Source organism: Larus michahellis, chromosome 4 (assembly GCF_964199755.1).
Source record: "Larus michahellis chromosome 4, bLarMic1.1, whole genome shotgun sequence".
NCBI classification, from domain to species: domain Eukaryota; kingdom Metazoa; phylum Chordata; class Aves; order Charadriiformes; family Laridae; genus Larus; species Larus michahellis.
In genome coordinates this window covers 91,098,266-91,125,651 of record NC_133899.1, presented here as the reverse complement: position 1 = coordinate 91,125,651, position 27,386 = coordinate 91,098,266, and the positions used below count along the sequence as shown (strand labels likewise).

General features: G+C 41.4%; 2 protein-coding genes across 8 annotated transcripts in view; both read left to right on the top strand.

The window, feature by feature from the left end:
• The window catches only part of SHANK2 (SH3 and multiple ankyrin repeat domains 2), a 377,060-nt gene that overhangs the window by 339,138 nt on the left and 10,536 nt on the right, over window positions 1-27,386 (top strand). For 3 of the 7 annotated variants that reach the window (XM_074586402.1, XM_074586406.1, XM_074586404.1), the window contains 5 exons: window positions 1,260-1,280; window positions 18,229-18,288; window positions 18,525-18,655; window positions 19,957-20,068; window positions 21,154-23,566. In XM_074586402.1, coding sequence (XP_074442503.1) covers window positions 1,260-1,280; window positions 18,229-18,288; window positions 18,525-18,655; window positions 19,957-20,068; window positions 21,154-23,566 — 2,737 coding nt within the window. The remainder of the gene's footprint in view (window positions 1-1,259; window positions 1,281-18,228; window positions 18,289-18,524; window positions 18,656-19,956; window positions 20,069-21,153; window positions 23,567-27,386) is intronic. The other 4 variants (XM_074586403.1, XM_074586407.1, XM_074586405.1 and 1 more) reach the window with 2 other exon arrangements.
• LOC141742891 (uncharacterized) lies at window positions 5,602-13,796 on the top strand. Its single transcript, XM_074586417.1, has 3 exons — window positions 5,602-5,815; window positions 7,851-8,237; window positions 12,648-13,796. Exons 2-3 carry the CDS (start codon window positions 8,159-8,161, stop codon window positions 13,505-13,507), a joined length of 939 nt encoding a protein of 312 aa, XP_074442518.1. The 5' UTR covers window positions 5,602-5,815; window positions 7,851-8,158; the 3' UTR covers window positions 13,508-13,796.

The window sequence follows — 27,386 nt, the reverse complement described above, 5'->3', positions numbered from 1 at the left end:
GAAATTTGTCTTCTTCCTAAACAAGACTGTAAATACCAGCTCCATGATACTCCGAACGTTTGCCGCCCTGTCAGATGATATGACTACTGTTATAAATAACATCTGTGGTCTACCTATTTTAATATTTGTCCTGTAAAAGGGCTACTATCAGAAGGAACAAGAATTCTTAAATTACAGAACAACCAAACCAGCTTCCAAAAAGAAAATGTTCTTGCTATCATCAGTTAAAAGTTGTCTTCTGACATAAACCACAGATTGTATGTGTGTATTTATATATAATTTATATATCTTTATATGTATATGTGTATATATTGGACATCTGTATGAATTATGAGAACACCCACATTTTTATATCCATTAAACTATCTAATGAATAAGCATTTGTTTCATAACATATACGTGCAAACTAAATAGGAAGTATGTATAGACAAACACTGTGGATGTTCTCATCAATATATATGTGTAATCTTTTTTCTGAATCAAAGAAGCTCATGGTCTCAATAATGTCTTGTGGCAAAGAATTCCACAGGCTAATTACGTGCTGTGTACAGATGTATTTCCTTTTTATTGGTTTTAAATGTGATGCCTTTAATTTTATTGAATGTCCCTCGTTATGTAATAGACAAAAAAGAGAAATAGAAATTCCCCATTTGTTTTCCCGGATAGTATATATTTTTGTAATTTCTCCTAGCTAAGCTAAACAACGTATTATTTAAAAAAAAAAAAGATACGTCTTGCAGCCTTTACAGTCACTTCCTTTGCCTGGCTCTGAATTCTACTCACGGTTTTATTGACATGTTTTTAGCTTCTCTGTTCTCCATAATACTGAGCAGACCATCTCAGTTGTTCTCTTTCTAATGAGTTAATCCAAAATATGGCAGATAATGTGTGCTAATGATGCCTTTCCACTTCAATCTGCAAAGATTATCATAGTTGGAAAGCCCTCGTATCAATAAGTTGCCCCAATTACTGGTTTTAAAAGAGAATTTAGGAAAAAGAATAAAATTGTACGCGTATCCCTAATATCTGCAGGGGAGCAATTTCTTATAGTTAAGGTATAAACCCCGATAAACTGTGCTTTTGCCAAGCTGTTTATCTGCTGTGGTTTGATAGATACGTGCGTAGTAGAGGCTAGAAGGGAGAGACTAACTTCTTAGATGGAAAATAAATGTTTATGCTCAAAAATGACAGAGAAGGATTTAGCATAAAAAAATTACCTTCAGAATTGATTCACAGTTCATTCCCTTTCTATTTCCAAGCTTCAGTACGGAAGAAGAAGGGTAAGGGGAAGCATTTTGTCTCTTGTTTAACCTGTTTCTCACCTTTCCATAGTGAAGGATAATAACATAATGTAAATGTTGGCATATGGTCCAGTTTATTTTATGGTGTCAAATGTACATTAATTATTGTATATGTTTTTTAGTTATTTAGTTAATAAATTACAAACACACTAAGAACTCAAACAGAAGACTACATTTGAAAATATTCCCCACATTCCTTCCTTTTGTCTCCTTTCCTTCATCTTGCCTTTTTTTCCTTCTTTGTATCCAGCTCTTTTCCAACCCTTCCATACCATCTCCTCACAGTTACTGTGCTAACTGGCAGCCACAGAGAACACGTGGCCAGTAACGTATCCTCAGTGTAGTCCTACGTTAGTGATTCCACTTGTCTTTTTAATGGCCAAACGTTACTCCCATAACCACACCGTCTCTGTCTCTGGAAGTAGGGATCTTGCACACAACACTTGAACTTGTGACCTGGAGAAATGCTGCTCTGCACAATTTTAAGTTTTCAATATAACATCTTCCCTGCTGGCCCATATGCATGAAGTGCCCTCCCTGAACTGATTGATAAGGCCACTACCTTCTCCTTGAAATCTCTCCTAAAGACCCGCTTCCCCTGTGATCCCTACGAAGCAGTCATCTCAGTAACGACGGCTAGGCAGAGGGGCAGGTAGAGAAATAGTGGTGCTCTTTTAATAGTTTTTATAAATGTAACCGTATATATATATATATGTATATGAAGTTTGTTTGTGTTTAGCTGTATTTTTCCATACCCCTGTATGTCATTTTGCTTTCTTAGATTGTAAGCTCTCCTGAGCAGGGCTTGTGTCATTTCCACGTTCTCATGGCGTCTGGCCCAAGGAGGAGTCTCCAGCCTCCCCGAGCCCGTGGGTGATAGCTGGTAAAGCTGTCTACGTCCTGCTTTTCCACAAAGTTCAGTGTCACGAAAAGGAAGGCTAGGCTGTAGGCAGTGCCTTCTCTCAACAGGGAAGCTTTGGCTTTGTAACGTTAAACAGGACAACATCGGGTTATTTTCCACTCTTTATTTTTCTGCTCTTTCCTGACCTCCTTTCAGGTCGCTAACAGAGGTTCCAGCTAGTGATATTTTCTATTCTCCATTCAGAGAATATGACAGAATAAACCCCATTGCTACTAGTATTTTTCTGAAAAATATATTTTGGCAGCATATAAAAAAGAAAATCTTTACCTTGTTATCATAGAACCTTCTGTCAACCAAAAATTCATTTTTCTGGGTCGTGACTGAGGGAGGCATTAAGATGAAAATACTGGCTTTTGTGTTTCTGTTTGAGTGGTTTTGTTGGTTGTCTTTTGAGAGGGATTCTGGTTCATTGGGAGGGTAGGAGAAGGGAAGGACATAGGTTGTATTTTTTATATTCAGGATAGAAAATACAACATTCGTGTCTAAAGAGATAGATAATAAAATCTTTAGGTTCACAGCAGTATGGCATGGACAGTACTATCATTTTACTGCAGTTACCTGGCATGAATTACTAAAAATGTAAATTGTGCTTCATCTGTGCCACTGACTTTCTGCTTACAGTAGTTGCCTGACTCAGAGAGAGCACCCGACTTCAAAATGTATGTTTGGAGGGGGACGTGTTTGCAATAGTAAAACTACTTTGTGGATTTTGCGGGCTATCCGGGAGGGGGAAGAGGCTTCTTTTTTCTTTTGTGACTTGTAGGTTTTCGAGAATTGTTGAATGAGGAAGTTATGGCAGCGTGTAAACTAACAGTTAGTTGCAGCAGGAGTTTTCTGGAGGCAGTACTTAAAATATAATTCTGGGTAATGCGTAGTTAGCCCATTAATACTGAAGGATAACCAAAATATTCATGTGGCAAATTAAGACTAAGATTTGAAAATACTCTAAAAATAAAACATCAAAAGAAAATAATTTCTTGTCATAATTTTCATCATCACTACAGAAAATAGGTATCATTAGACTTTCAAAACGAATATTTTAAAATAATACCTTTAACTCCGTTCGTAAAGAGTTTATGTGGCTCATGAAAAGCTTGGTTTTAAAGGGGTTTTCCTTCAGTTTTTGACTTGTTTATCGATAACTTCCTGTGGATGGAAAATTTTAAAATGATACAATACTTTAGGAACATACTCATAAACTAAGATCTGTAAACATCTAGATACATGATTTAAAAGTTTCATGCTCCTAACCGTTTATTACCCAGAAACTGGGTTTGATTTAGTGAGTAATTTGGGATTTTCAGTGAAAGCTAAAGTGGACAGTGTTTAATTTTAAAAACCTAATATAAAAATCCTCTAAGAGAAAGTACAGAACTGAGAATACAGCAGGCTGAATTGTCATAGTGAAATGGGAATGACAAAATAAATAGTTCTTCTGCATTAATAAATATTACTTTGACAGTGTCACACGAGTGTCAGTTGTGAGCTAGGGGTTGGTTTGTGCTTAGATTCGATATGGTAATCAATATAAAATAATCCCTTGCTACGTGTTGCTGCTGATCTTTGGGTTTTGATGCGGGCTACAGCACCAAATACGCATGTAGGATTTTCCTCCTTTGAAGGGTTTAGATGCTAGTACCACCTCTCAGATACAGAATAACTGTGATATTGTCAACACAGACTACTGTTGCCTGGCATCAAGTCTTAGTGGCATTTGAATAGAAAAAATATCAGTTGATGGCATTCAAAAGAAATATTATTAGCTCTGTCTGCAATAAGCATTCACACTTCATCCCATTCCTGTTGTCCATTGTTTCAAAGGTGGCACATTCTAATGGCATCTGAAACAATGAAATTGCAGAGCAAATATATATACGTGAATGCCAAACAGCGGCTTAGCTTACAGTGTTATGTTGTGTTTGAAGAAACCACTCACAAAGACGTCTAGGTTCAAAAATCATTTTTTTATTTCACTGTGGTGGAGTTGATGATGGAGATTTGTCTGCAGGAAACAATGGAAATACCATCAAAGCAACTTTTACAGCATTCACAACGTCGACTCCTTTGATAGTTCCCAGCATCCGCAGTGCTTCTATGTAGGAAGAAGGTTTTCTGATCTTCACCAGACACTGTGTTATAGAAGATGAGAGCAGAAGGCATCAGGCTTAATGAAGAATTCTTGAAGGGTATCCGTGTAAGTAATTGATTTGCATTACGTATTTGAAATTCTAATGAGATAGCAATATAATACTAAGATAAAGGTTGTCATCAGGTTGTCATTTTTTGCAAGCATAAAGCAGTGACTCTGGGTGGAATTTGTGAAGTATATGTGTGAAAACAATACGGGCCCTGTCTTTTTGTTGACGTAGCAAGGTTACAGGTTTCACGACCTGCAGTCTAACTTGTGGGGAGTCCACAGCCGTGTAAGAAGGTATGGGATTAGGACTATGCCTACAACGTATGTGCTTTTGAAACACTTTGTAAGAGAAAAGTATTGAAAGTTGGCATGTTTCAAGGAGAACAATGCTAACCCTATGTTTTCCACTGAAAAAAAAAAAAATTGGCACCTAGCCGGCAATGTGCTGATTAGCAACTTCTGGCACAGAATCTTAAATTAACCGGTAACTCTCAGGACTGAACAGTTCTTCGAAGCAGGGCTTATGTTGCTTGAGGTGGGCAGCTTCAACTAATGTTTTGAAAACCCTGGGAATGCTGAGCAGTGGTCAGTTGAGTCTCTGTGTGGGCGTTCTCCTCATTTACACTAGTAGCGTCTTGAATTTATCAGCTTGTTCTCGAGTATGTAGCGCCCTTTCGTGATACTTGTTTTTCTTTACCACAGGACAGTAATTGAAAAGGTTTTCAAAACCTTTCTGCATCAGCCAAACAAGACAATGGTATAAAAGAAGTTGGAAAAGGAATTGTAAGTGTTAAAGAAAATGTGGGGTTTGTAGCAGTTGGAAACAGACAAATTAAATATGTTGGCATACGTGAGCGTCGCTTGCTATACTCAGATATTATTAATTGAATACCTAACCATATATTCAAAGTCACAAATGCTTGAGGAACAGTAGAAATTGCATGAGTTTCCCAACATGGAACAGTTAGGGCAGTGGAAAACTTTTTCAACACTTTTAATGTGTTCTCTCTCTTTTTCAGGAGCCAGGGAGATGAAGGATTTACCTCCCTCATCTCAAAACTCCCTTTGCTGCTATTTCTCTCTTTTTTTTCCTTCAAATGTTCATATACCCATGTTAATTAATTTCTAATATAATTAAAAATAAATGTTTTTAGATAATTCATCATAGTTTGTTTGGTTTTTCCCCTCGGTGTGGAAGCGTGAGAGTAAGTGTAAGAACAGAGAAGGCTGCAAGTGTCTTAGGTCCTCCACCTTTCTTTTTGGTTTCTTTCGGTTGATTGTCTTTCCTTTGTGACTAGGCCAAATTTTCAAATGCTGTCTCTTAAACAGAACATCAAATTGCCACTTAAATTCCACCTGGCTTGCAGGGTAGGAGTGGGTATTGACTATATTCTCTGCTTTGTTTTTGTTCTTGAACAGAAACCACTGTTAGACAATGACCATTCCTCTTTCAAGGTAGGCTGAATTGTAAGGCTTCAGGATTGCAGGTGCATTTTGAATGCCTGTATAATTATTTCATGAATTGAACATACTGTTAAAGAGCTGGTACTTGAAAATTGTATCTGTAGCAAGATTTTGAACCTATCCGTTTTCTGCCTTCCTTAAAATTACTTTTGATGGTGTGATTATAATATGTAAATGTGACTTATATGTACTAATGTGAAGATATTTTCAGCCCTAGAAACACAAATAAGACTTTCGTTCAAGAAAGTTTTGATAGACTTTTATTGTGAATTTATACAAATCATTTTCATAAATCATATAATGCTATTTATAGATACTCAATGTTAAATGATTAATTTTAGTCACTAAGCAGTTTTTATGTTTTACGGATTTATTTTGCGTAGTTTTCCCTTTTTTGGATTTTAGTGTACTTTGTAGAGTTGACAGTATCCCAGAGAACATACAAGTATTTTTACTCAATTTTCATAGAAGGAGAGTGTTTCAAATGGCTTATGTTTTTGACTGTATTGCAAAGCACTTATGTTATTTCCTCATTATGCTAACTGCTAAAGTAATATTCTCTGCCTATTGTTTGCAGTACGGGACATATGGGATTTTGGCATTGTGATTTAAGCACAATCCTGCAAATTGTTCATTTGGGGCGGGGCTGGAAGAAGTTAATTCCAGATTAAAATGTGCTCGTGGTGGCAGATTTATGAGGATTAGCCTAATCATTCCTTTTCTGTATATTTCTTAACTATACGTTTACATGACATAACTATAGGCTGAACTTGTTGTTTCTTTCCTCTAAATGTGATCTTAAACAACAAATTGGAATTTAAATCTTAGCCTTTAACATTTTTACTCTGAAACAATGCTTTAGCTAAGGTTAGTCTTTAAATTATTAGCAGTATGTTGAAGGCCTAGTTATACTTTACCTCCTTTTGGTCTTTGACGAATTTTTATACATCTATTCCTATTTGAATAGCTAAAAAGAAAGACGTTAGTTTTCAGTGGGCATAGCTAATGTAACAGAGATCCATTTCTAACCGTCTGCAGATAGGAGTCACCCGGTTTTTCCCAGAGACGCTAGAGATCTAGTCGAGTACCATTGCTTCTATGACAAGCAACGTTACCACATGAACTTCCATAGTCTGATCAAGCTTTCCTTTGAAATCAGTAGGGTCTCGCCTTTCTGCTACCACCTCATTGCTATTGGAAAGCTGAGAGAATTTTGCTCATCTGCTTCTTTGAAAGTGTTGTCTAGATTGCAGTACGCACTGTTTGCCCAGCTTGTCCTTTACGTAGTTCTCCCCACCCGTATTCGCCCTGAAGTATTTATCAGGTTACTTCCCAGCTATTCTTTTACAAACTAAGCAGGGCAAGGTCTTTTGCAGATATATATGTATATATATATATGTGGGAAGTGACAAAAATCTAAAATACAATGTAAATAAGTGCACCTACTTGTTTGAGATGCTTATTTTTTTTCAGACCTGCAAAGTTATAATTATACGCATAATCACTCCTGGTCTTTATGCTAAAAACAAGCTACTTATAGTTAAAAATAAAAGAAATTTACTCCATAAGAAAAAAGCAACACCACAACCATATTTTAATGCAGTTTAAACAAATCTCTATGCATTTTTGATAAGCACATAAAGACTCCCCCTTTAGTTTTAGTACTGCTTATGTAACTGATTTTTGCAGATTATTGACAAGGAAACAAATTTTATCGGCTACTGAAAGAAATTAAACTAAACTTGCAAACTCATATTTAGGGAAGGCGATGGAACAAAATATATGCATATGCAGTACCTGACATTAAGGGCTATGTGCCTAGGCCTGTTGACACCAAGGAAGAATGAATGTCCTGTGTTCCCATCACTTTTCAAAAGGAAAAATACATGTGCCAAATATTTGACTGTGGTTGGCTGCAGATGCTAGAAAAGGTGGGTGAAATACAGCATATAGGTGCAATTGGCATTGTATGAAGTTTTGCATAACTGATTGCGCCTGGTACAGTTTCTGTCTGTATCTATCTTAGGTATTTACAAGGCATCTATCACCTTGGTACCTAAGCAGTTTGAAAAATGCACCCACCCCAGGAGGCATGATGCAGATACAGGCAGAGGCCCAGGTCCAGAGCAGCAGAGGCAGGTCCCAGGAAGCTCCCCAACCGTGTTACCGCTGTTGTTGAGCTCCTGGCCCACTTGGTGTGGCCAAGGAACATCTCCACCTACCTGTCAGCAGGAAGACGGTACCCCACCCCTCACGTCCAGCTCCACTGGTGGGGAATCTGAAAAGGAAAGATAATGGAAAAGGCAACGATCCAGTAGCAGAGGTGAAACAGAAATGGTGGGATTTCAAAAGGAGGGATTCTTAAAGAGCAGCACATCTCAGGGGAGGGATCAACTGCCAGTCCAAGTGGCAGGTAAGGCGCAACACAGGCATAAATCTCAAATGTTCTTCAGTGAACAAAAGTTAAAGAAATTCCTCTGATGTCTCTAAAGTTTGTCTATATCCAAAGCCCTGCTCTGTTCTTGGCCTCTGTCTCAGTCCTTTATCCCTACAGCTGAATCGACTGCTCGGTTTTCTGTGTATTTCAACCCAATTATTGCTACGATCCTAAATACGTCTAATAGCAGACTTAAAGGACTCTCACTGGTAATGATTGTTGTGGGGCAAAGAGACAGCACGGTATAGCGGTGCTCCAAAATGTTGGACGTATTCATGAACCTAAAGGCTGGAATAATCCTGGCTTCTGATCACCACGCTCAGAACCGCATGGGGCAAACCACAGGTCACCCCTGCAGGCACAAATGATGGAGCAGTTCTCCTGTGGCCACCAGGAGCAATTGCTGATCTACCACATCAGCCCAAGCTCTGTATCAGCCCAGTGCAAACAGGCAGCCAGCTACCGGCATCGCTGCAGAAACAGAGGACCTGTCTAACAGGAAAGAAAGGAAGATAGCCAGGACTTTGATGAAGGTTCACTAGTTACTATTACATGGACCACTTTAATAACAGATCTCATTTTTTTTTTCTTTAAACGCAACACAATCAGTGAGGTAAAACAAAAAACAGGCTTCAGAGACCTGTGAGTCCCGTGCGACTGTTGGAAATAGCTGCATAGTACTCGCAGAGATCAAACACTAAAGTTAAAGTGCAGCGGGTCACTGAATTCCAGATATTCATACTTCCTTTAGCCCATACACATGCTCCTTTCTGATTCCCTTACTTGGTCATTTAAGGATCAAAATGGGAGCCATGCCCAGTCAGAGCAAGGGACGTGAGGTTAGGAACATGAAGCAAGTCACAACTTTGAAGACTGCCAGTTTGTTGGCTGGTATCACTAGGTATAAATGTAAAGCTATCTATAAAAGACATAAGTGACCTATTTTGCCTGTAAATCGTGTATATCACTGTGAGCAAAATGCTGCATGTAGGAATGGTGTGTAAGGTGGAAACAACTAGAAAGATCGGAGAATCTGACCTCTTCCCTTTGCTTCATACCTAAAGAAGCTAGCTGTGCTTCTTTAGCTATATTTAAGGCTTGGTTTTAAAAGGGAGAGATTTTTTTTAAAGCCAATTAACAGCCAACTAAGATCAACCACATTTGGGCCGTAGCCAGTTCTGACTTGACCGTCTTAATGCCCTCTTTTTTTTTGAAAATCACCCCTTTGCCAAGGAAATGAGATAAAGACAGTTGAGGGAACTCTTTCAGCCAGCTTTAACCCCACTGCCGGCAGCTGTTTGAAGCAGCCAGCCTCTTCTCTGGCCGATCAGACAGTTTCTGGCCAAACCCAGTTTTCCAGTGCCCCTACTGTAACCGCCACACTTTTTCCGCCGCACCAACCTAGCCGCTGGTGCAATCATCTTACCAAGATCCGGTCTCAATTCAGGGCGACCTTTGGTCATCAAGGAATGGATTTATTGGGCAGAGACTGACACGTGCATCAAGGTGGTGTCAGCCATTGACTTTCAGGCAGTTTACCCATGATTGCTCCGTAGTGACCTAAAGCTTGTGTAAGGCCGTGCCTGTAACGCACCCTCGGTTTCCCCACGCCCCACGTCAATGCTTCACAAAGCTTCCAGAAACCGGAGTTACTAGAGCTGATGAACACTTTGTTACGAATAATAACAGTTATGAATATTCCTCCTTTTCATTGCTAGCCAAGTTAGCAGGCTATCCTAAAACCTGTGAAATGTATTCATTATTCATAAGTATTCGCCAATAGTTTCCACAATTAACTTTCTGCCCGTGACTGTTTGCTTGTACTCTTTGTCATTTGTGCTATAGGTCACCTCTGCCAGATGCTGTTCTTTCAGCTCTGAGAGGCTGAAAATAACGATGAGGAGGATAGCAAGTGGTAAATTTTCATAGAGAATTAGGAACTTTGCAAAAATGTATCATGCTTTTTCAGAGAAACTTCTCTTCGCAAGCCTCTGGCAAGTGTCTAAACATGCACAAATAACAAAAGTGTTATGATCCCCCTGAATCTGAACAAACTAAACTCAGTGATACTATTTACAGAAATACTCATAATTTAATGTGAGGTTTGGAGTTTTTTTATTTTGTTTTGCTTCAGTTTTTGACTTTTAATTTAGTTTGCTTCTATTACTTACCAGTTGCTAAGTGGGCTCTGTTTAGAACATTTGTTTTCAAATACGGGGAATTTTCTGCTGACATGTCAAAAGAAATAGACATTTTGTATGACCAGTGGCTCTACCAGAATGAATACATATGATCCCTTATCTTTCTCCAATTCCATAGAATTTAACTGAAATGTGTGTTTGCTATGTGTGGTAAAAATAGGTCCCCTGTTTTTTTTGTTCTTTTTTTCATGTGTACTCAAATAGGAAAATGCTGAGAAATAATTTCATGGTCCTACACGATAGTTGTTAAGAGAGGTTTGTTAATGACGGATTGCAGCTACGGCTGTATTCGGCAAAGGGGGAGAAGAATTGCAAAGGAAGAAGCAGTTATTACAGTTAGGTTGATATACGGTCCCTTTCCAATCTCCATGGAGTGGAAGAGCCAATGATTGCATGACAGTTTGTCCCTAAAATTCATTTTCATAAGGAGCTCATGCCTTTTTACAAATACAATCTCATCCTCACTTTCCATAAAACATGCAACTGGACAGTCCAGCCAGACACAGAGAGAATGTGAATACTTTGAATGTGAATACTTTGAAGTAGTGAATATGCTAAATGCACCAATAATATCCATTATTTTAGAATTTTAAAAATCATAATTATATTAAGCCACATAGAATCCCATTTAGAGCAGTACAATATTGGAGGCACTTGGGTGTAGAAATGACGAGTGCCACATAGGGTAGACAGGGACTGAGATATAGGAGGAGGGATGCTTGGGTCTGTCAGAAGGAGCTTTCGTTTAAAATCATATGGAATAAAAAAAAAACATAAAAAATCAAACAAGATAAAAGCCCTGAGTCATAAACAGAACCAGAAGTATCACTTAACATGACCTCAGCAACACCTTCCAGATGTAAGCTTACGGCTTCAAACTGAGGTCTGAAGAGCAGCATATCGAGTATTTCAAAGAGCAGAAATGACTCCTTTAGAGAATAACGTTTTTCAAGGCTGGGATGCTCTGGCATTCAGACCCCTGTAGCGCGAGCAGCACGGGCAGCTCGCCACGGTCAGCCCCCACTGTCCAGGTCACAGTCTTACCCATAGCAGCTCTTCTCCCGCGGGTCCCTTGCCTGAGCGTGAGGAATGCAGGCTCTTTGGGCTACCCTACTGCAACATGTTAGCCAGACCGCCCCAGATTAATTTCTGATGACCAAATTGTCCCCAAAAAGCCCCGCAGGGGACTCGGGTTTTTTTATCTGAAGCATGGAAAGGGTGAGAGTTATGGCCACTGACTGATGTAATGAAGAACGGTGCTGGGCAGATCGCACTCTACTGGGAGCCTGTGATCGCTGTGGGTGCAAAAAGCTTAGCGATTTCTAGCCTTTGGGAGTGCATTTTATGTAGGGGAGGATTCAGAGTAAGCACATGCGTAATTTCCTCCTCTTTAACATCTGTAACAATGCCTCTTTGCACACTAAGCTGCCGCAGGGAAGCACTTGCACCCAGATTCCCGCCCTGTGCCCTCAGGCAAGGGAGGAGGTAGCCAGGGGAGGGCAAAACTAAGTTTATTTTCAGAAGACGATGAGATCCTGGCGAGCAATGCCCTCAGATAGAGTTACCTACCATTTGGAGAAAAGAACCAGAAAATCCAGCCAATGTTGGGGAGGGCATTGCTCGCGGGATAAATGCTGTGGACGGCCACCGTCGCGCTGCAGCAGTGATTTGGGAGAGAGCGCACTGGGGGCGGGGGGTGACGTGAGACGTCGGACAAAAGCGAAGATAGCCAGCAGTGCTTCAGAACAACAAAGGGCTGCCCTCAGCCAGTGGTGGAGCACATCTGGCACCCCAGGAAGCTCAATTGGACACTTGGCCCTGAGCTCGTCCCAGGGATTTCTGACTGACACCACTGCAGTGCATAGGTGAGCTTTTTGCTAGGTTCACTGACATTTCCTGTCACAGTCACGATGAGGTGAATTGGTAGTTCCTGCCTTGGGATGCAGCATGGCTGTGTGTGTTATGGGTACAGGACAGTGTGCATTTGTACCAAAAAGCGGTTAATAACGTCAACTGCCACGTGCCCAATGCAGTCACTAAACTATAGTCCGCCCTTCCGTTTGCCCAAACACATACACTCTGGCTTCCCAACTGGCTTCTTTCTATGTGTTGTCCAATGCATGTAGATACCTCCATCTGCCTGGCCTCAGATACAGTGGTTGTTGCTCCTCTATTTGATTGCCAGATGTCACTGGGGAACAAGATGGGGAGGTTCCTGGATCCTCGGGGCAAGCCAGCCGTCACCGAGGGAGCTCACCGTCCACGCCGGCCGAAGAACAGGAATCTTCGGTGCCTGCCTCTGACGAAGACTCGCCGGCCAGGACCACAGAGAGCTGGCAGTGGCCGTTGTCCTCGTCTGAAACGCACAGCAACGTTGGGGAGGATTTTGAGGGATTTCAAACGCCAGCGCGGACTCCGGAGTGTACCATGGACATACAGTCTCCCGGGGATCAGTCACTCAGTAGGACTCCTCAGTTTGAAAGTGACTCTCCTGAGGAGGAGGGAAATGATGAAATGAATGAAGAGCACCGCGGTGTTGAGCCTGTCCCTAGGGATCGGGGTTGGAGAGGGCAGCCCCAGCTAACAGAGGGAGAGAAGCTGTTGATGGAAACCAACAGTAGGATTGTGCAGCTGCTGGAAAATATCAAGAGGGAGCATGCACAGTCCATGGGTCTCATGTCGCAGTCCATGGGCCGTATGGAGCTGCAGCTGGGCATTGTGGCTACCTCCACAAGAGCCATCCATAACTACCTGTCAGAGATTTTAGCTTTCCTCAAGCAGCCAAGGACGCAGGTCCTTGAAACACGCATCTCCCAAAGAGCCACCCCTCATGTCGAGTTAACCTGTGCCTCGACATGGACTGGTGAGGACGCAGTGGCATCCTCCACTGTGTGCTTACCAGGGGCCGAAGGGACGAGCGACTCTCGAGAACCACCGCAGGCCACGCTGCCTTGTCGCAGTGGCCGGCTGCAGAGAGCCATAACCGAGAGGGCCTCGTTGCCCATGCCTACACGCCAGGCAAAAGGGGGAGGGAAGAAAAAGTAACCACACCATAGGATTTTTAGGGTTTTTTTTAATGTGCCTGTCCTTTTAATTCTTAGCCATAAGGCCATCAGTGGCAGAATTCAACCATTTCCTACATTGGCTAACATTGTATTCTGGCTGACTAGATTAGTCTAACATTTTGTAGTTTATATTTGCACTGTTAACAATGTGTGCTGCTAGTATTTGAAGAACATTTGCCTCTGTTCTTTCACTTTAACTTCATACGAGCATTTTTTTACTCTGTGCCAGGCATTCATTGCTTTTCTTACAAATACAAGTCATTTCTTGAGGCAGCTGTTTTTTGAGTTTTCTTTCTCCATTATCCCATCCCCTCTGAGCAAGCGTTCTGGACTCGGTGGTAAGTATACAGGTCTTGGCAATACTCGCCTCCAAAACTGTGTTCGATCAGTCTTTGCCTGGTGTTTCTGGCATGCCAGCCTGAGGTGTTGGGGTTAGCCTGTACCGGATCATGATCATTCTTATCCTCTGTGGGTCTGACCAGCTCACTTTCTAAGACCCTCGGTGGAGCTAATCCACATGTCTTGGCTATGTCGTACAATAAGTAATGTTGCCAGGATCATACCTCATATTTCTCTTTTGGGGCCTGTATAGTGACGTGCCACCAGATCTATCTAGGCACCTGACTCTCATTTTCAAAGTTCCTTTTATGATGGATCTGGTGGTTTGATGGGCAGCATTATAATTTTTCCTCTGAGAGAGTCTGGGGATTTGAACCAGGAGTGACTAAGCAATGTGTTCTACGGGGATAAGAGCCATCTCCTGCAACCAATCTGTTAGGAGGAGACTGTCCCCTGTATTATCACAGATATTAATTATTTAAGAAAAAGACAAAAAAAGCAACTTGCCTAGCAGCCAGACCTCTTGAGAATGTAAAAGTCATGACATGCTGTTGGGTACTGTGCTACTATGTCTGTGATTAAGAGCTTTTCATCAGAGACGACCTACATGTTGATAAAACGCAACTACTTTCTGTGCCTTTAGGCCATCTAATTTCCTGAGGGCTGGCACCCTGAGCAGAGCAGGGGTGCGATTGGTGACCCACAGGGCAGATGGAAACGCACTTGGCAATAAATTATTTTATATCTGTTGGTGCTGCCTCTCTCGGGGGAATTTAATATAGTGGCACTCAAATTGCTATATGCATGCAGAGGCATCAGACTGGCTTATACATGTGGTATCCCTGACAGTTCTCCGAAAGGATGCTGTTACCAGGAGCCCCTTGAGCGGTGGGAACTAATTATCACAGGTGTAGCATGGCTCCTGTGTTTGACTCTCAAGATGCCGTTGTAACTTCTCGTAAAGGTTCAGAAGAGTTTATGTGGCAAAGCAGTGATGAATTCCTCTGGCAAATACTAGAGAATAACTGTAGGCCTAAAAATCCTCTTCCATGATGACAACTGAGCTGCGCCCTCTGTCCAGTGAGCCGTAGACTCTTCTTCCCTGTCTTTCTGCGAGACTGAAGTTATTCAAAATAAAGCAGATGATAGTATTTTGTTACTCTACCAGTCAGCCACAGATTGCTCCCTTATACATGTGTGTGCGTGCGTGCTTGTGGCTGTACTTTGCTAAATGACCGGTTTAACGATGAAATGCAGCTGGCATGGCCAACCTCCAGTGTAGGCTTTTTTCCCGCTCCAGAATATTTCTTCCCTTCCACCTACATCCAGCTGCGTTCCTTTTAAGGGTTCCACTGGAGGCGTGCTTCTTTGGCCACACTGTCGACACACCTCACACCAGGTGCAAATTTTTTGCACCCATTCTGTGGCTTTTTTATATCTCTTTTGTTAAAACTGTTTGTAAAGGTATCCTTGGAGAATTTCCACTGCGAGCTTGTAAGATTCCCCTCTCATTGGTGCGAGAAATGCATGCTGCAGAGTATTTAAGGAGGTTGGGAGAGAAGCCGATTAGTAAGCCTGACCAATTATTCCAGTATGTGCGGCCTTTTGAACATGTGTTGCTGGTGCATTCATGGTTTGCACACTGGTACGGTGGATATGAACAGCCTAGTTAAAGGCAAAGGCAGGTGAAGGTTTGTCCCAATACGCTTACGTCTTATTTCTTTGGGATGTTTGAATGAAGCTAAATACAATTCAGCCAGTTAATTTTCTTGGCCTAACGAGCACGTTTGACAATACAGTGAGAATGTTTTTATTTTACATAGTGCTTTCACTTCAGAAGTGTGGTGCAGTTGCGGCCAGACGCTAAGATTTTGACGTATTCTGCAGGACCCGCCATGTAGCTGCTGCCATTTAGAATAAATCTCGTTCCACACGCTGGCTGCTGCTGCTGCAGCTTCACAGATTATTTTTTTTTTTTTTTATGTCGTAGTTTTAAAATGACAACTTCCACTCTACCTTTGCTTTCTGATCCGAGGCAGGAGGGCAAAAGAAGGAGCTGCGCAGACGTAGCAGTGCTGCCGTTGGAAATACAACGCGAGGAACCTCTAAAGAGTTCCTTGCAAAGCAGCTTGAGCTCTAACCCGCTCTGCTCTCCCATTTCGGCGTGCTTTAGCTAGACTTGGCAAGGCACAAGCGCCACTTGAATGGGAGCAGCCGTAGGGCGCGAAGGACTGAGAACCTGTCTACAGACGAGAAACCTGCAATAAACTTACACGAAGCAAAGTCTTTTTTTTCTGACTGGAAATAGTAGATGGTGTTAAGCGTTGGTACCAACTGATATTTTGGTCAGATCCGAAATTAGGATCTGACTTCGAGTATTGTCTAGCAATATCAGTGCAGCTGGAGGGTAATGTATGTTTCATCCCCCAACAAATATTTTCATGCTTTTCAAGTGTCTGTCATAGCCTCATCACTCTTTCCCTGTAGCTTTTTGTTGTCTGAATGGGTATATGGTTACATGTGTCTGTTAAAAATAAAGGGGATCAGTTCTTACGTGGTATATTTACATTTCTTATTTACAGATTTTGAGTACCTAGTGCTTCAGTTTCCAAAGCTTCCTTCTTTCTGTATCCCAAAGACCAGTTGTTTGGCTTCTGGGATGATAAAAAAGGGTGGGAGAGACTTAACTGGAAATCTCTGCCCAGTTGAAGCTCTTGGCGATAGATCCCCTGAGTACGATTCTACAGTCTAGCCATATTTTTGCTGTATAGGTCAAATGTTCATGGTTACACCATTGCTTTCTGATGCCTTTTGCTGAGCAGAAGTGCAGCTATTTTTCTTTCAGAAGTTCACAGTTTGTATTACAAAGTCTTATGAAATGTGACTTGAAGTTCGTTTGATTTTTGAATACGTGTGATGTTTTTAAGAATTTTTTTTCCTTTTCTCCTTCCACTGGATGATTTAAAACACACAAAAAATAAAGCAGACCAATGACAAGAATTGAATGCTAACTTCAATTGAAAAGAAACAGCAACACCACTCTTGTGAGACAGTTTTCAACAGTGTTCAGCTTACTGGTTCTGCTCAACCTTCCCTTTCTTGCCTGCTCCCTGACCCTCTGTGACACTGAAATATCCACTTCTAGGACAACCTTCTTCCTAACCAGAAGGCTAAAAGTTCTTCCCTCTCTTCTTCTCCCATTTAAAATATCATCCTTGCATCAGACAGATCTACTGTTTAGAAGGACCAAAAGCTCTTTTCCTCCTGCCTTATTCCCATCCATATCCATATCCAGGGCCCCGAGTGCGCTGCTCTCCAGTGAGAGGTAAAACTTAAATCCCTAAATCTGGTACTTGGCACAGTAACACCGTCTCTAGACCACCAGAAACCCGGGGGTTTAAAGTCTATAGGATCCTAATGAAGTAGCCCTCTGTGTTTGCTGAAGCAAATAATCGTTTGGGAGATGGATCTGATTGATTGCTGAAAAGTAACGTTGCTCTGACTCACGTTGTGGAAGCCTAGGAGCCAGGCTAAGGTATTTCACTCACATAAATACCACAGGCTAGATAACTAATCCTTACTTTGTTGAAACTTCAAAGGAAAAGACACTGAATTAACACCCTAGAGTGCAGTCTGTGCTTTCTTAGGAAAGCAAATGCAGCGGAAGGCGTAGTAAGGAAACCTGTTGGAATGATTTGACTTTGGATTCTAGTACAGCTTCAAAAATCAAACTATCCTGCTGGCTTAGGCTGGTCATTTAATTTCTCCGTGCCTTAGTTTCATAGCAGTAGAAGTGGCAATAAAGGAGCTGTCAGGCTATAATTAGTTGATTATACGGTACTTTGAGGTCTTCAGTCTGAGGGAGTGACGTTATGTATTAAATACTCGTGAGCCTTGCTTGTGACCAAGTTGGAGACGGGGCTAAAACTAACACACTAAACTTTGGCAGATCTTGATTAAAGTTTTCCCTGTATTTTAGGATCACATCATATGGTAGATCAGAATCCCGTATCCAAACGCTGAAGTTCTTGTTCAGATTTGGACTTTGCCTATTTGGTCTGTTCCTGACCACAACTAAATACGTTCCCAGAGTGGGCAGTTATTAAAATATAAAATACATATAAAAATTTCATTCAAACACGCGATACAGTTACTAATGCTAATCTAATAATCCAAGAGTGTGAATAAATTAGGATGTGATTACTTAAGGAGAATAGGCATAAAAGAGCACTTCTGGAGTACTTGTTATTGTCCAAAATATCACTGAAATTCTGATGACTAGGTACAGTCAGCTTATCTCTATTTGAAACAGTGCTGTACAGATTCATTATTTCTAAAGGTCTTCTTTCCATTTCTATATAGATATTCTCCCTTCACATTTTGAAGGTTTGAAGAAGAGGATTGTTTTTCGAGTCACACTAAGTAAACATTAAATGCATGCAGGCTTAAAACTAAAGCATGCATGTTATGTAGCAGCAATAAAAAGTGCTCGGCTTGCACGACTTATGATGCTCAAGCGTTGCCTTGTTAAAAATGCCAAAAAAACTTTTTCTTTGCATTTTTTTGAAAAGTAAATCTCTTCCTTTGACCTTGCAATACTTACATTTTCAGTTTGGGGACAAATGATATTTATTTTACTGAATGCTTTTATATTACAGATAAGGTGGATGAAATAGTACCGGTTTCCAAGCCATCAAGAATTGCAGACAATGCAACTGTGGACTCAAGAGTGGCAACTATTAAACAGCGGCCTTCTAGTAGATGTTTTCCCTCAGCTACAGATATGAATGTGAGTGGTAGCTATGAAGTTCTGCTTTCACTTCTGAAACTGATTGGAGGGGGTCTTTCGGCAGTGGGCAGGGCTTACAGCCCAAACCAATTTACAAGCGTTGCTTTGTATACTCACTTTGCTTTTCTCTTTGTATTAAGGCGTGACCTACTCTGTGTTTCTAATAATAGCTTTTTAACAGAAGTGTTCGCGTACCCCTAGAAACCTTTTCTCATTATATCCTTATGTTTATTTTGAGACCAACACATCAGCAACATTGCTACCCCCGTGTTACTCAGCCAGATGTGCACTTGTTCTGCCCGTAATCTGAGCTGCTGGGACGCCAGTCAGTTCTGGGCTGGAAGGTGTCGGTACAACACTAATCCCAAGCTAAAAAACTTTGCTGAAAGTCAAGGTATGCCCGTGCAGTTTCAGCATCGGAGCTCGAGCAGCCACACCATTTCCACTAACGTGAAGGTTTCTCCTTCTGCAGGCTTTTTATTATTCCTAACGGCCTATGTAATACCTTGATTAAATAATACATAATGATTTGTAAGGGAAGAATTGACATTAATACTATAGCACATATGAAAAATTTAAACTCCAGAACTCTGAAATTGGATTACTCAATTGCACAATTGGCTCTTACAGAACTTCACATGTGAAAAAAATATTTTTATTGCATTTTAGGTGTATTTTTCCATTACCCATGCCTCCGAAAGAGCATCAGTCCTGATACAACAAGCACTTTTGCTGTTCTCAGCAGCTTGGGGTGGAAGGAAATTAAGGCTATTCTAAGAGGCAGAAAACAAATAGCTTTGCAATGTACCTACAAGAAGGAGGGACAGTGGAGTGCGTTGGGATTCGGGTGGCGTTCCTCCGTTCCTAGCTGAGATGCTGGCTGCCAGTGTCACCTTGCGCAAGACACCTCGAGTCTGTGCGAGAGCGGGGTGTGCTTCAGAAGCGAAGAGAGCATCCGGCTTGGTGCAGAGGGAACGCTAATACCTGTGCAGCGTGGGGCTAGTGAATGAAACAAAACGCTTCATTCTTCTTACGGCACGCAAAATGTGCTAAAAAGTTAACATATTGCTTTGTAAATTATTTCAATGAACTCCACTTACAGCTGTTGCCATTTTAATAGCATACAAACAAAGCCCAGTCATCCCTTTCTTTTCAGAATAACACCAAATTTGTTATTTTCCGTAAGAATTCTAAGTAAAAATGATAGCGGATAAACAGATATGACAGAAGAGTTATTTACGTTTGAGAGAAAGACTTGCATGCTTTAATGCTTGTGGGGTTTTTTGTTTGCTTTTTTGTAGTCCATGTATGAGAGACAGGGTATTGCTGTGATGACGCCCACTGTACCAGGGAGTCCTCAAGGTCCTTTTCTGGGTATACCTCGGGGTACAATGAGAAGACAAAAATCTATAGGTAAAATGCTTCTCATGTATAGTTTGCTTGTGCATTAATCACGTATTTTTAGTAACTTTGCTTCTTTCTTAAAGCGTATTTCTCCAACATCTTTACCTCAGTGAATGGCTGTTTAATTTTTATACAAAGTTCATGAGAAAAGAAGTTTGTGTGTAAGATGATATAATTTCCACATTCTGCTTTGATGGCAGTAGGCAAGTATTATGGAATTTAATTCCTTTCTTTAGAATGTTCCCTCGAACAAGGAAGGGTGGTGAGAAGGGAAAAAAAAGCTGATCGTTTTTATCTTTGTTATTGAGGCAAAAGCGTTGTTATGCTATGTAGTTTATGAAGGAATCCCTATTGATCAAATGGAATAAAATTAACTTCTTTTTCATTCCAAATACTGACAATAGATGATTTTAGAAAAAAAAAAAAAAAAGAAAAAAAGAGCAGACCAAATTTAGGCTTGCTTTGTTCTTGGTAGTAATCTTAGTAGTTATATTTATCAATTTAGAAACACATTATGCTGATGTAAAATTAGCATCTAAATTATCCCAATATTATCCAGTTTATTTATGTTAAAAGCTGCATTTGCAATAACATAATGTCATCTTTTGAAATGAAACAGTCTGATTTTTTTTCCCCAATAGAATCTGCACAGTCCCTTTGCTAAGTTTCAACTGCATCTTAAAAATTCATTAGGTTTTTAAGTTGCATTGTTATATGCGTTTTTAGAGTGCTAGAGCAAGGCATAAGCTACTCTTCTGCACAGAATGTCTTCCCTGTTCAATAATTTTCAAAGGAAATGTGCTTTTCTACAGCTACCTTGATGATACATAAAACCAAAACATTTGCCTACACATCAGTGATCGGTTTAATTAAAATTCTGTAGCATCTTTTTTAATTCTGGCATCTGGGTCTCTGGAAGTTGAACAAGAAAGAATGCCTATGGTAGGAATCAATCAAAAGACCCCTTTCATAATTTTGCATATGCCCCATGTCATGTGAAGTGCACCTTGGCATTTTAGGTTGGATACAGAAATAATACGATATGGGGGACCCCAGTGGAAGACAGTATTTTAAATATACTTTCTGATTTTTAGGAATAACAGAGGAAGAACGGCAGTTTTTGGCTCCTCCTATGCTGAAGTTTACCAGAAGTCTTTCAATGCCTGACACCTCTGAAGATATCCCACCGCCGCCGCAGTCCTTACCTCCTTCACCACCACCACCTTCTCCCTCTCTGTACAACTCTCCCAAATCCCCAACATCAAGGAGCTATGGAACTATTAAGCCTCCGTTTAATCAGAATTCAGGTGCAAAAATTTCTTTGGTTAGGCCTGAGAATGTGGGAACGATGATAAGGGACAAAGGGATCTATTTCAGACGAGAACTGGACCGATACTCTCTGGACTCTGAGGACCTGTACAGTCGGAGCGCCGCATCTCAGGCAAATTTCAGGAACAAGAGGGGTCAGATGCCAGAAAACCCGTATTCTGAAGTTGGGAAGATTGCAAGCAAAGCAGTTTACGTGCCAGCCAAACCAGCGAGGCGGAAGGGGATGCTGGTGAAACAATCCAATGTAGAAGACAGTCCGGAAAAGACCTGCTCTATTCCAATCCCGACGATTATTGTGAAAGAGCCGTCCACCAGCAGCAGTGGGAAAAGCAGCCAAGGGAGCAGCATGGAAATCGATCCTCAGTCTTCAGAGCAACCTGGGCAACTCCGACCCGACGATAGCTTAGGTGTCAGCAGCCCGTTTGCAGCAGCCATTGCCGGAGCAGTGAGGGACAGGGAAAAGAGGCTGGAAGCGAGGCGTAATTCCCCAGCCTTCCTTTCCACAGACCTAGGAGATGAGGATGTTGGACTAACGCCACCAACACCACGTATGAGGCAATCTAAATTTACCGATGAAGCAATGTTTAGTAGTGAAGATGGTTTTAGACAGCTTATGTCGCCATCTCCGATTCCTGCACCCAGAGAGCCTGAAAATCTTTTTAATAGCAGTGAACCCAGCAATCAAAGTGATTCAAGGACATTAAACGCTTCGTCCAAAACGAAAGGTACTGAAAACAGTACGGTGGCAGCTAAGTCCGCGAATGCGTCCAGCTCAGATAATTACGTTCACCCAGTCACAGGAAAGCTATTAGATCCAAACTCACCGCTAGCCCTCGCTCTCTCTGCCAGGGACAGAGCCATGAAAGAACAAACACAGCAGATTCCAGGCAAAGGAGATGCTGTTAAAGCTGACCTTAATAAACCACTTTACATCGATACAAAGCTGAGACCCAATATTGAAACGACTTTTCCTGTTACTGCTACTGTCACTAGGCAAAACACTCGCGGCCCATTGAGACGGCAGGAGACCGAGAACAAGTACGAAACAGATGCGGGGAAAGAGAAGAAAGCTGAGGAGAAGAAAAACATGTTGATAAACATTGTGGATACTTCGCAGCAAAAGTCAGCTGGCTTGTTGATGGTTCATACCGTGGACACAGCCAAGTCAGATGATACGCCCGAAGATGAAGAGGAAAAGAGAGCTGAAATGGAACCGAACCCCGAAAACTCCCCGCCGGAGAGGCCAGAGGGGAGCGAGGAAGCGGAAGGTGAGCTGAACGTGCCTGCCGCGTCCGAGCCACCGGCATCTCCCTGCAAAACCATCGTAGCAGCAAGCTCTGTTGACGACCCTGTCATCTTGCCGTTCCGCATCCCTCCGCCACCCTTAGCATCAGTTGATATCGATGAAGAGTTTATTTTTACTGAGCCACTACCACCCCCCTTAGAGTTTGCCAACAGCTTTGATATCCCCGACGACCGCGCAGCTCCCGGTTCGGCTCTAACAGACTTGATTAAGCAAAGAAAAAATGGCACGCCTTCACCCGCGCCATTTGCCCCCAGCCAGTCAACAAATTCCTTAGAAAGTAAAAAACAAGTGGGTCTTTCAAACTGTTTGCCTGCCTCCTTTCTGCCACCCCCTGACAGCTTTGATAACGTCACTGACTCTGGGATTGAGGAGGTAGACAGTCGAAGTAGTAGTGACCATCACTTAGAGACAACCAGCACTATCTCAACGGTGTCCAGCATCTCTACCTTATCCTCGGAAGGGGGTGAGAACGTGGATACTTGTACAGTCTATGCAGATGGGCAAACATTTCTGGTGGACAAACCCCCAGTACCTCCTAAGCCAAAAATGAAGCCCATAATCAACAAAAGCAATGCACTTTACAAGGACGCGCTGATTGAAGAAACTGTAGACAGCTTTGTTATTCCTCCTCCCGCTCCGCCCCCACCTCCCATCAGCGCACAGCCCAATATGGCTAAAGTTGTTCCCCAAAGGACATCTAAGCTATGGGGTGATGTGACGGAGGTGAAAAGCCCAATTCTCTCAGGCCCAAAGGCTAATGTTATTAGTGAATTGAACTCAATACTCCAGCAAATGAACAGAGAGAAATCCTCAAAGCCAGGGGAAGGATTGGAGTCACCTACTGGAACAAAAACCGCAAGTCTCAGTACAAGGTAAATGTAATTAACCAAATAATTTTGTAATAAAGGCTTGATTTTTTTCCGTCCCTTCACTAATTTCCCCCATAAATCACCTAGATTAAAGAGTGTATTCTATTGTACATGTTTGCTTAATGAATAGTCTATGACAAACAGTTTTACAGAGGGGAAGAATTTCCAACACTGTCATCGTTTCTGTAGTCTACACCATAGGACAGGAGCTTTCTTGGTCTTCTCCAACGTCAAAGACCGTTTCCACAAACCATTCAGTTGTTTTGATGTGAGTTAGATTTATTTTTGAGTAGTACTTTTCTCTTTGAAAAAAAAATTCTTTAAAATGTGGCGATAATTTAATTTTTCTTCAGTCCCATAACTTATTTTGGCTTCAAACAGGTAAAAAAGTGGTTTTGCCCAGGCTTAATACACGTTCGCTGTGTGATGTCATTTGGTTCCCGCTGACACCTCTGCTAATCCGCTTTATCGTGAAGCATAAAGCTGTCTTAGAAAAACCACTCCTTGAAATCACTTTGCACTATTTGTGTTATTACTAAAAAGATAATTTAGCATCTCTGCCACTTGGTATTACGGGGTTTAAGTTCTTCCTTTCTACTGTACACGTTGCTGGTGAACAGTCTCTGCCGTTGACAGGTTCAGGGACGTGGCTCGTTTCTCCCAACAGCGGCGCAGTGCGTTTGCACAGAAGTGGTTTGCGGAAGGTACTTAAGTGATAAGTAACTTAGAGTAGCCAGACAGCATTGGGTAAATGTGCAAGTAATTGTGCAGCCACGTTTGCGTGGAATATGGATCATGAAATCCATGCTCATAAAAAAACCAACCAAACAAAAAAAAAACCGTGATTTTGTTAGTTTTATTGAGAGCCTGAGGTATTTCTTTTTGCGGTGTGGGATGGTTTGGCCTTACACAGAGCAGTTAAAGACACCTTTTACTGAAGTATTGCATGTTGTTTGGCCCACGCTGCTCCATAGAAATGCGTTTTTTGCAGAAATTCAGTGCTGACTTTGGCTTTTTAAAAATTTTGTTGGAATCATTCTGCTGGTTAATAACTAACTCGGCCTTTGAAAAGCTACTGTCCTTTACATGCATAAAGATAATTTGGTTTTAGGGGAAGGGCGGCTCTGTTAATCGCAAATGATGGCTCATTCAGCAAGCAGTGTGATCCACAGGCTCGGAGTCAGGTAGGTGTATTATTTCCTGCAAGATGGAAGTGGGCAAACTGGTGCCAGGGAGGTGTGGAGTTCTTACAATGAAGAGATTAAGAAAAATTCTGGAATTCCTGTCAGTGGCACTTGACTAAACAGAGCAGAAATTGAGTTGTCTGTTCAGGAAAAGTCTTAATATTCCGCAAAAATATAATGAAAACTGTACAAGAAGGATAATACATACTGGCTGCCCGATGAAGGCAGTCTTTAAACAAAGTTAGCACAGCAACGGAACACTATACATTTAAGAATACCTCAGGCCAGAATAAAATCAGTACTCGTGCACTAAGCTTGAATTTACATAAGTCTTGCCTTGCAGAGGGCTCTGACAGTTTCATTTCGTATTATTTTTCCTATGTTTTCAGGAGTACTATTTTTGCTAGAGCTTGATCACGTTTCTTGTTAAACCATATGAACGTGTTGCCTCTAGCTTCATATGCATAATATTTAAACTGATGGTTATTTCCAGGTTACAGTAGAGATCTTTATCGTCCCTGCTTTATTAGAAAATAACTGAGACTAGCAACTCCAAAGTACTGTAAATATGTCAAAGTAAGTCCTGCACTTCTGAGAGGAAAATGAAAAATAGAAGCAAATAGAGATGCACCGCTTTGTGAAAGACATTTAAACAGGTATAAAGACTGGAAAATAATTGAAAAAACTACTATATCAGTTCATTGGAGAAAAGCAAACTATCATGTAATCAAGAGTAATCCCACATGTGTTACATTTTAGAGAAAGAGCTGGCTTGGACAGTGTTGGAAGTTAAGTGGCTTTTTTGTCCTTTAGCTTTTTTAATCCTGATAACTCACCTTTGGCAAATTACATAGTCTTCATTATGGAATACAGAGACTGAATTTGGAAACAAAACCACCCAAAGCATTATTTCAATGTGGCTGAAATCCTACTTCTTTCCTGAAAAGCAAACCCCAATGAGCATCTTTGCAAATTAAAGGGAGGATCTTGGGATATACCAATATTGAAAGGGCTGTGAGGTAATAAATAAGACAAGTTGACAGTGGCACAGAGCAGCAAAACTCTCGTCTGCTGTTTGACTGTGGAAGAAAATGACCCTCCACAGAATTCCCAGTGGGAATGGAAGGTAAGAGGGCTGTATTTTATTTCCTTCTGTTTTCAAAACCGATGTGATTACCTTATTTTTTAATCGAGCTCCAGAAAATTAGGTGAATTGGAGATAGTAAAAACGATCGGAGAAGGTTACTCAGGGTTCCTTTTTTAAGCTGAGCAATAAATCAGAGACAGCAGAAGAGATCCGACTACCTACGGAAAGTAAAAGTATGTTCTAAAAGGCGCTGCAGGCATATTCCTTTTCATCTTAACAAGGGTGAGGCAGAGAGATGTAAAGGGAGATGTTCACTTGTCGATTCACAAGTCCTGCTTGGAAAGCGGCGGTGGGTGGTTTGCCAGGTGGTGTCTGCCCGGCTGCACCCATGCCCGCTTCCCAGCCCCCCCCGGGGCAAGGCGGCACCTTCCCCTCCCTCTGAGCTGAGCCACGTCCCGGGGATGGATGAGAGGGGATTCACTTCCGAGCTTGATAAAGAGTGGGAGAGAGGGAGCAAAGGCTAATAGCAAAATGCTCTGATTTCTTTTTCTTGTGCGATGTGTGTTTGTACCCTGAACTGGCTGCATTAAATTTCGGTTCTGTCCTCAAAGCTGCCGGCATAAAAGCGATGGATGCATGGTAAATGCTTCCCAGAAAACGGCTTTTTTTTTTTTAACTGCTTTTACTCCTGCCTTATCTTTTAAGAAGTTAAATAAATGACAGCCTTTTTAGCCCAATTGCATGACTGACGCAATGTTTTACAAAGCTGTCAAATATTATGACCAAGGAATACCATCTTGCCAAAATTCCAAGTACTAAAGCTAATATTTAAATTTTAAAGCTAAAAATCTTAGAATGTATTGATTTTTTTTCTAATATTATGAAGCCTCGGACAACCATTCGTGGAGCTTGTAGCCCTTTTCTGTGAGGTAGCGTTAGAAAGGGAGCAAGGAATTTTAGCTCATGGAAAGCGGGGATTCTGCTAAATTAAAGAACGACTCGTTAGTTCTGCTAAAGGGAAAGTGATAAAAAACGAGTACGCCTGTTCATATCCTTCAGCCAAAGAGAAGTATTGGGAAGTGTTATAAATAGGAACATTGTTCACAGGCTCGCTTGGGTTATGTTCACAGCGCTAGCAGCCTGAGGAAATTAAAAATATATATTTGCTCACTGGGAAATGCATGAAGTTATAGCCCGGACAGCTGTTCCGAATATCACTAGGAGTCACTTTTGCGTGGCCAGTAGATGTACAGTTCGAGCTCAGTCATGGCAATTGCCCCATTAGGGTGGTGTAGAGGTGAATTAAATTGTAGATAGTTGGGTAATGGCTTGTGACAGAAACCCATAAAAATATCTTCTTTCTACGTTTTTGATAAATGAGGATTAGGAAGAGATTGTTCTATAGTCCTGAGCAGCATTGCTCTCTCAATTATTACATTAAAAAACGACCCCAGTCTTGCTTTTTTTCTCTGCACGTTGGTTTAGCAATAATTTTACATGGTGTATTTATAGTTTTCCGTGGTTCTTATGGAGACACTGAGTTTCAAGATTT

Coding starts and splice junctions, on each gene's coding strand:
- LOC141742891 (XM_074586417.1), top strand. CDS start 8,159: ATGGTGGGATTTCAAAAGGAGGGATTCTTAAAGAGCAGCACATCTCAG. Junction 8,238..12,647: donor ACTGCCAGTCCAAGTGGCAG/GTAAGGCGCAAC, acceptor TTTGATTGCCAG/ATGTCACTGGGGAACAAGAT.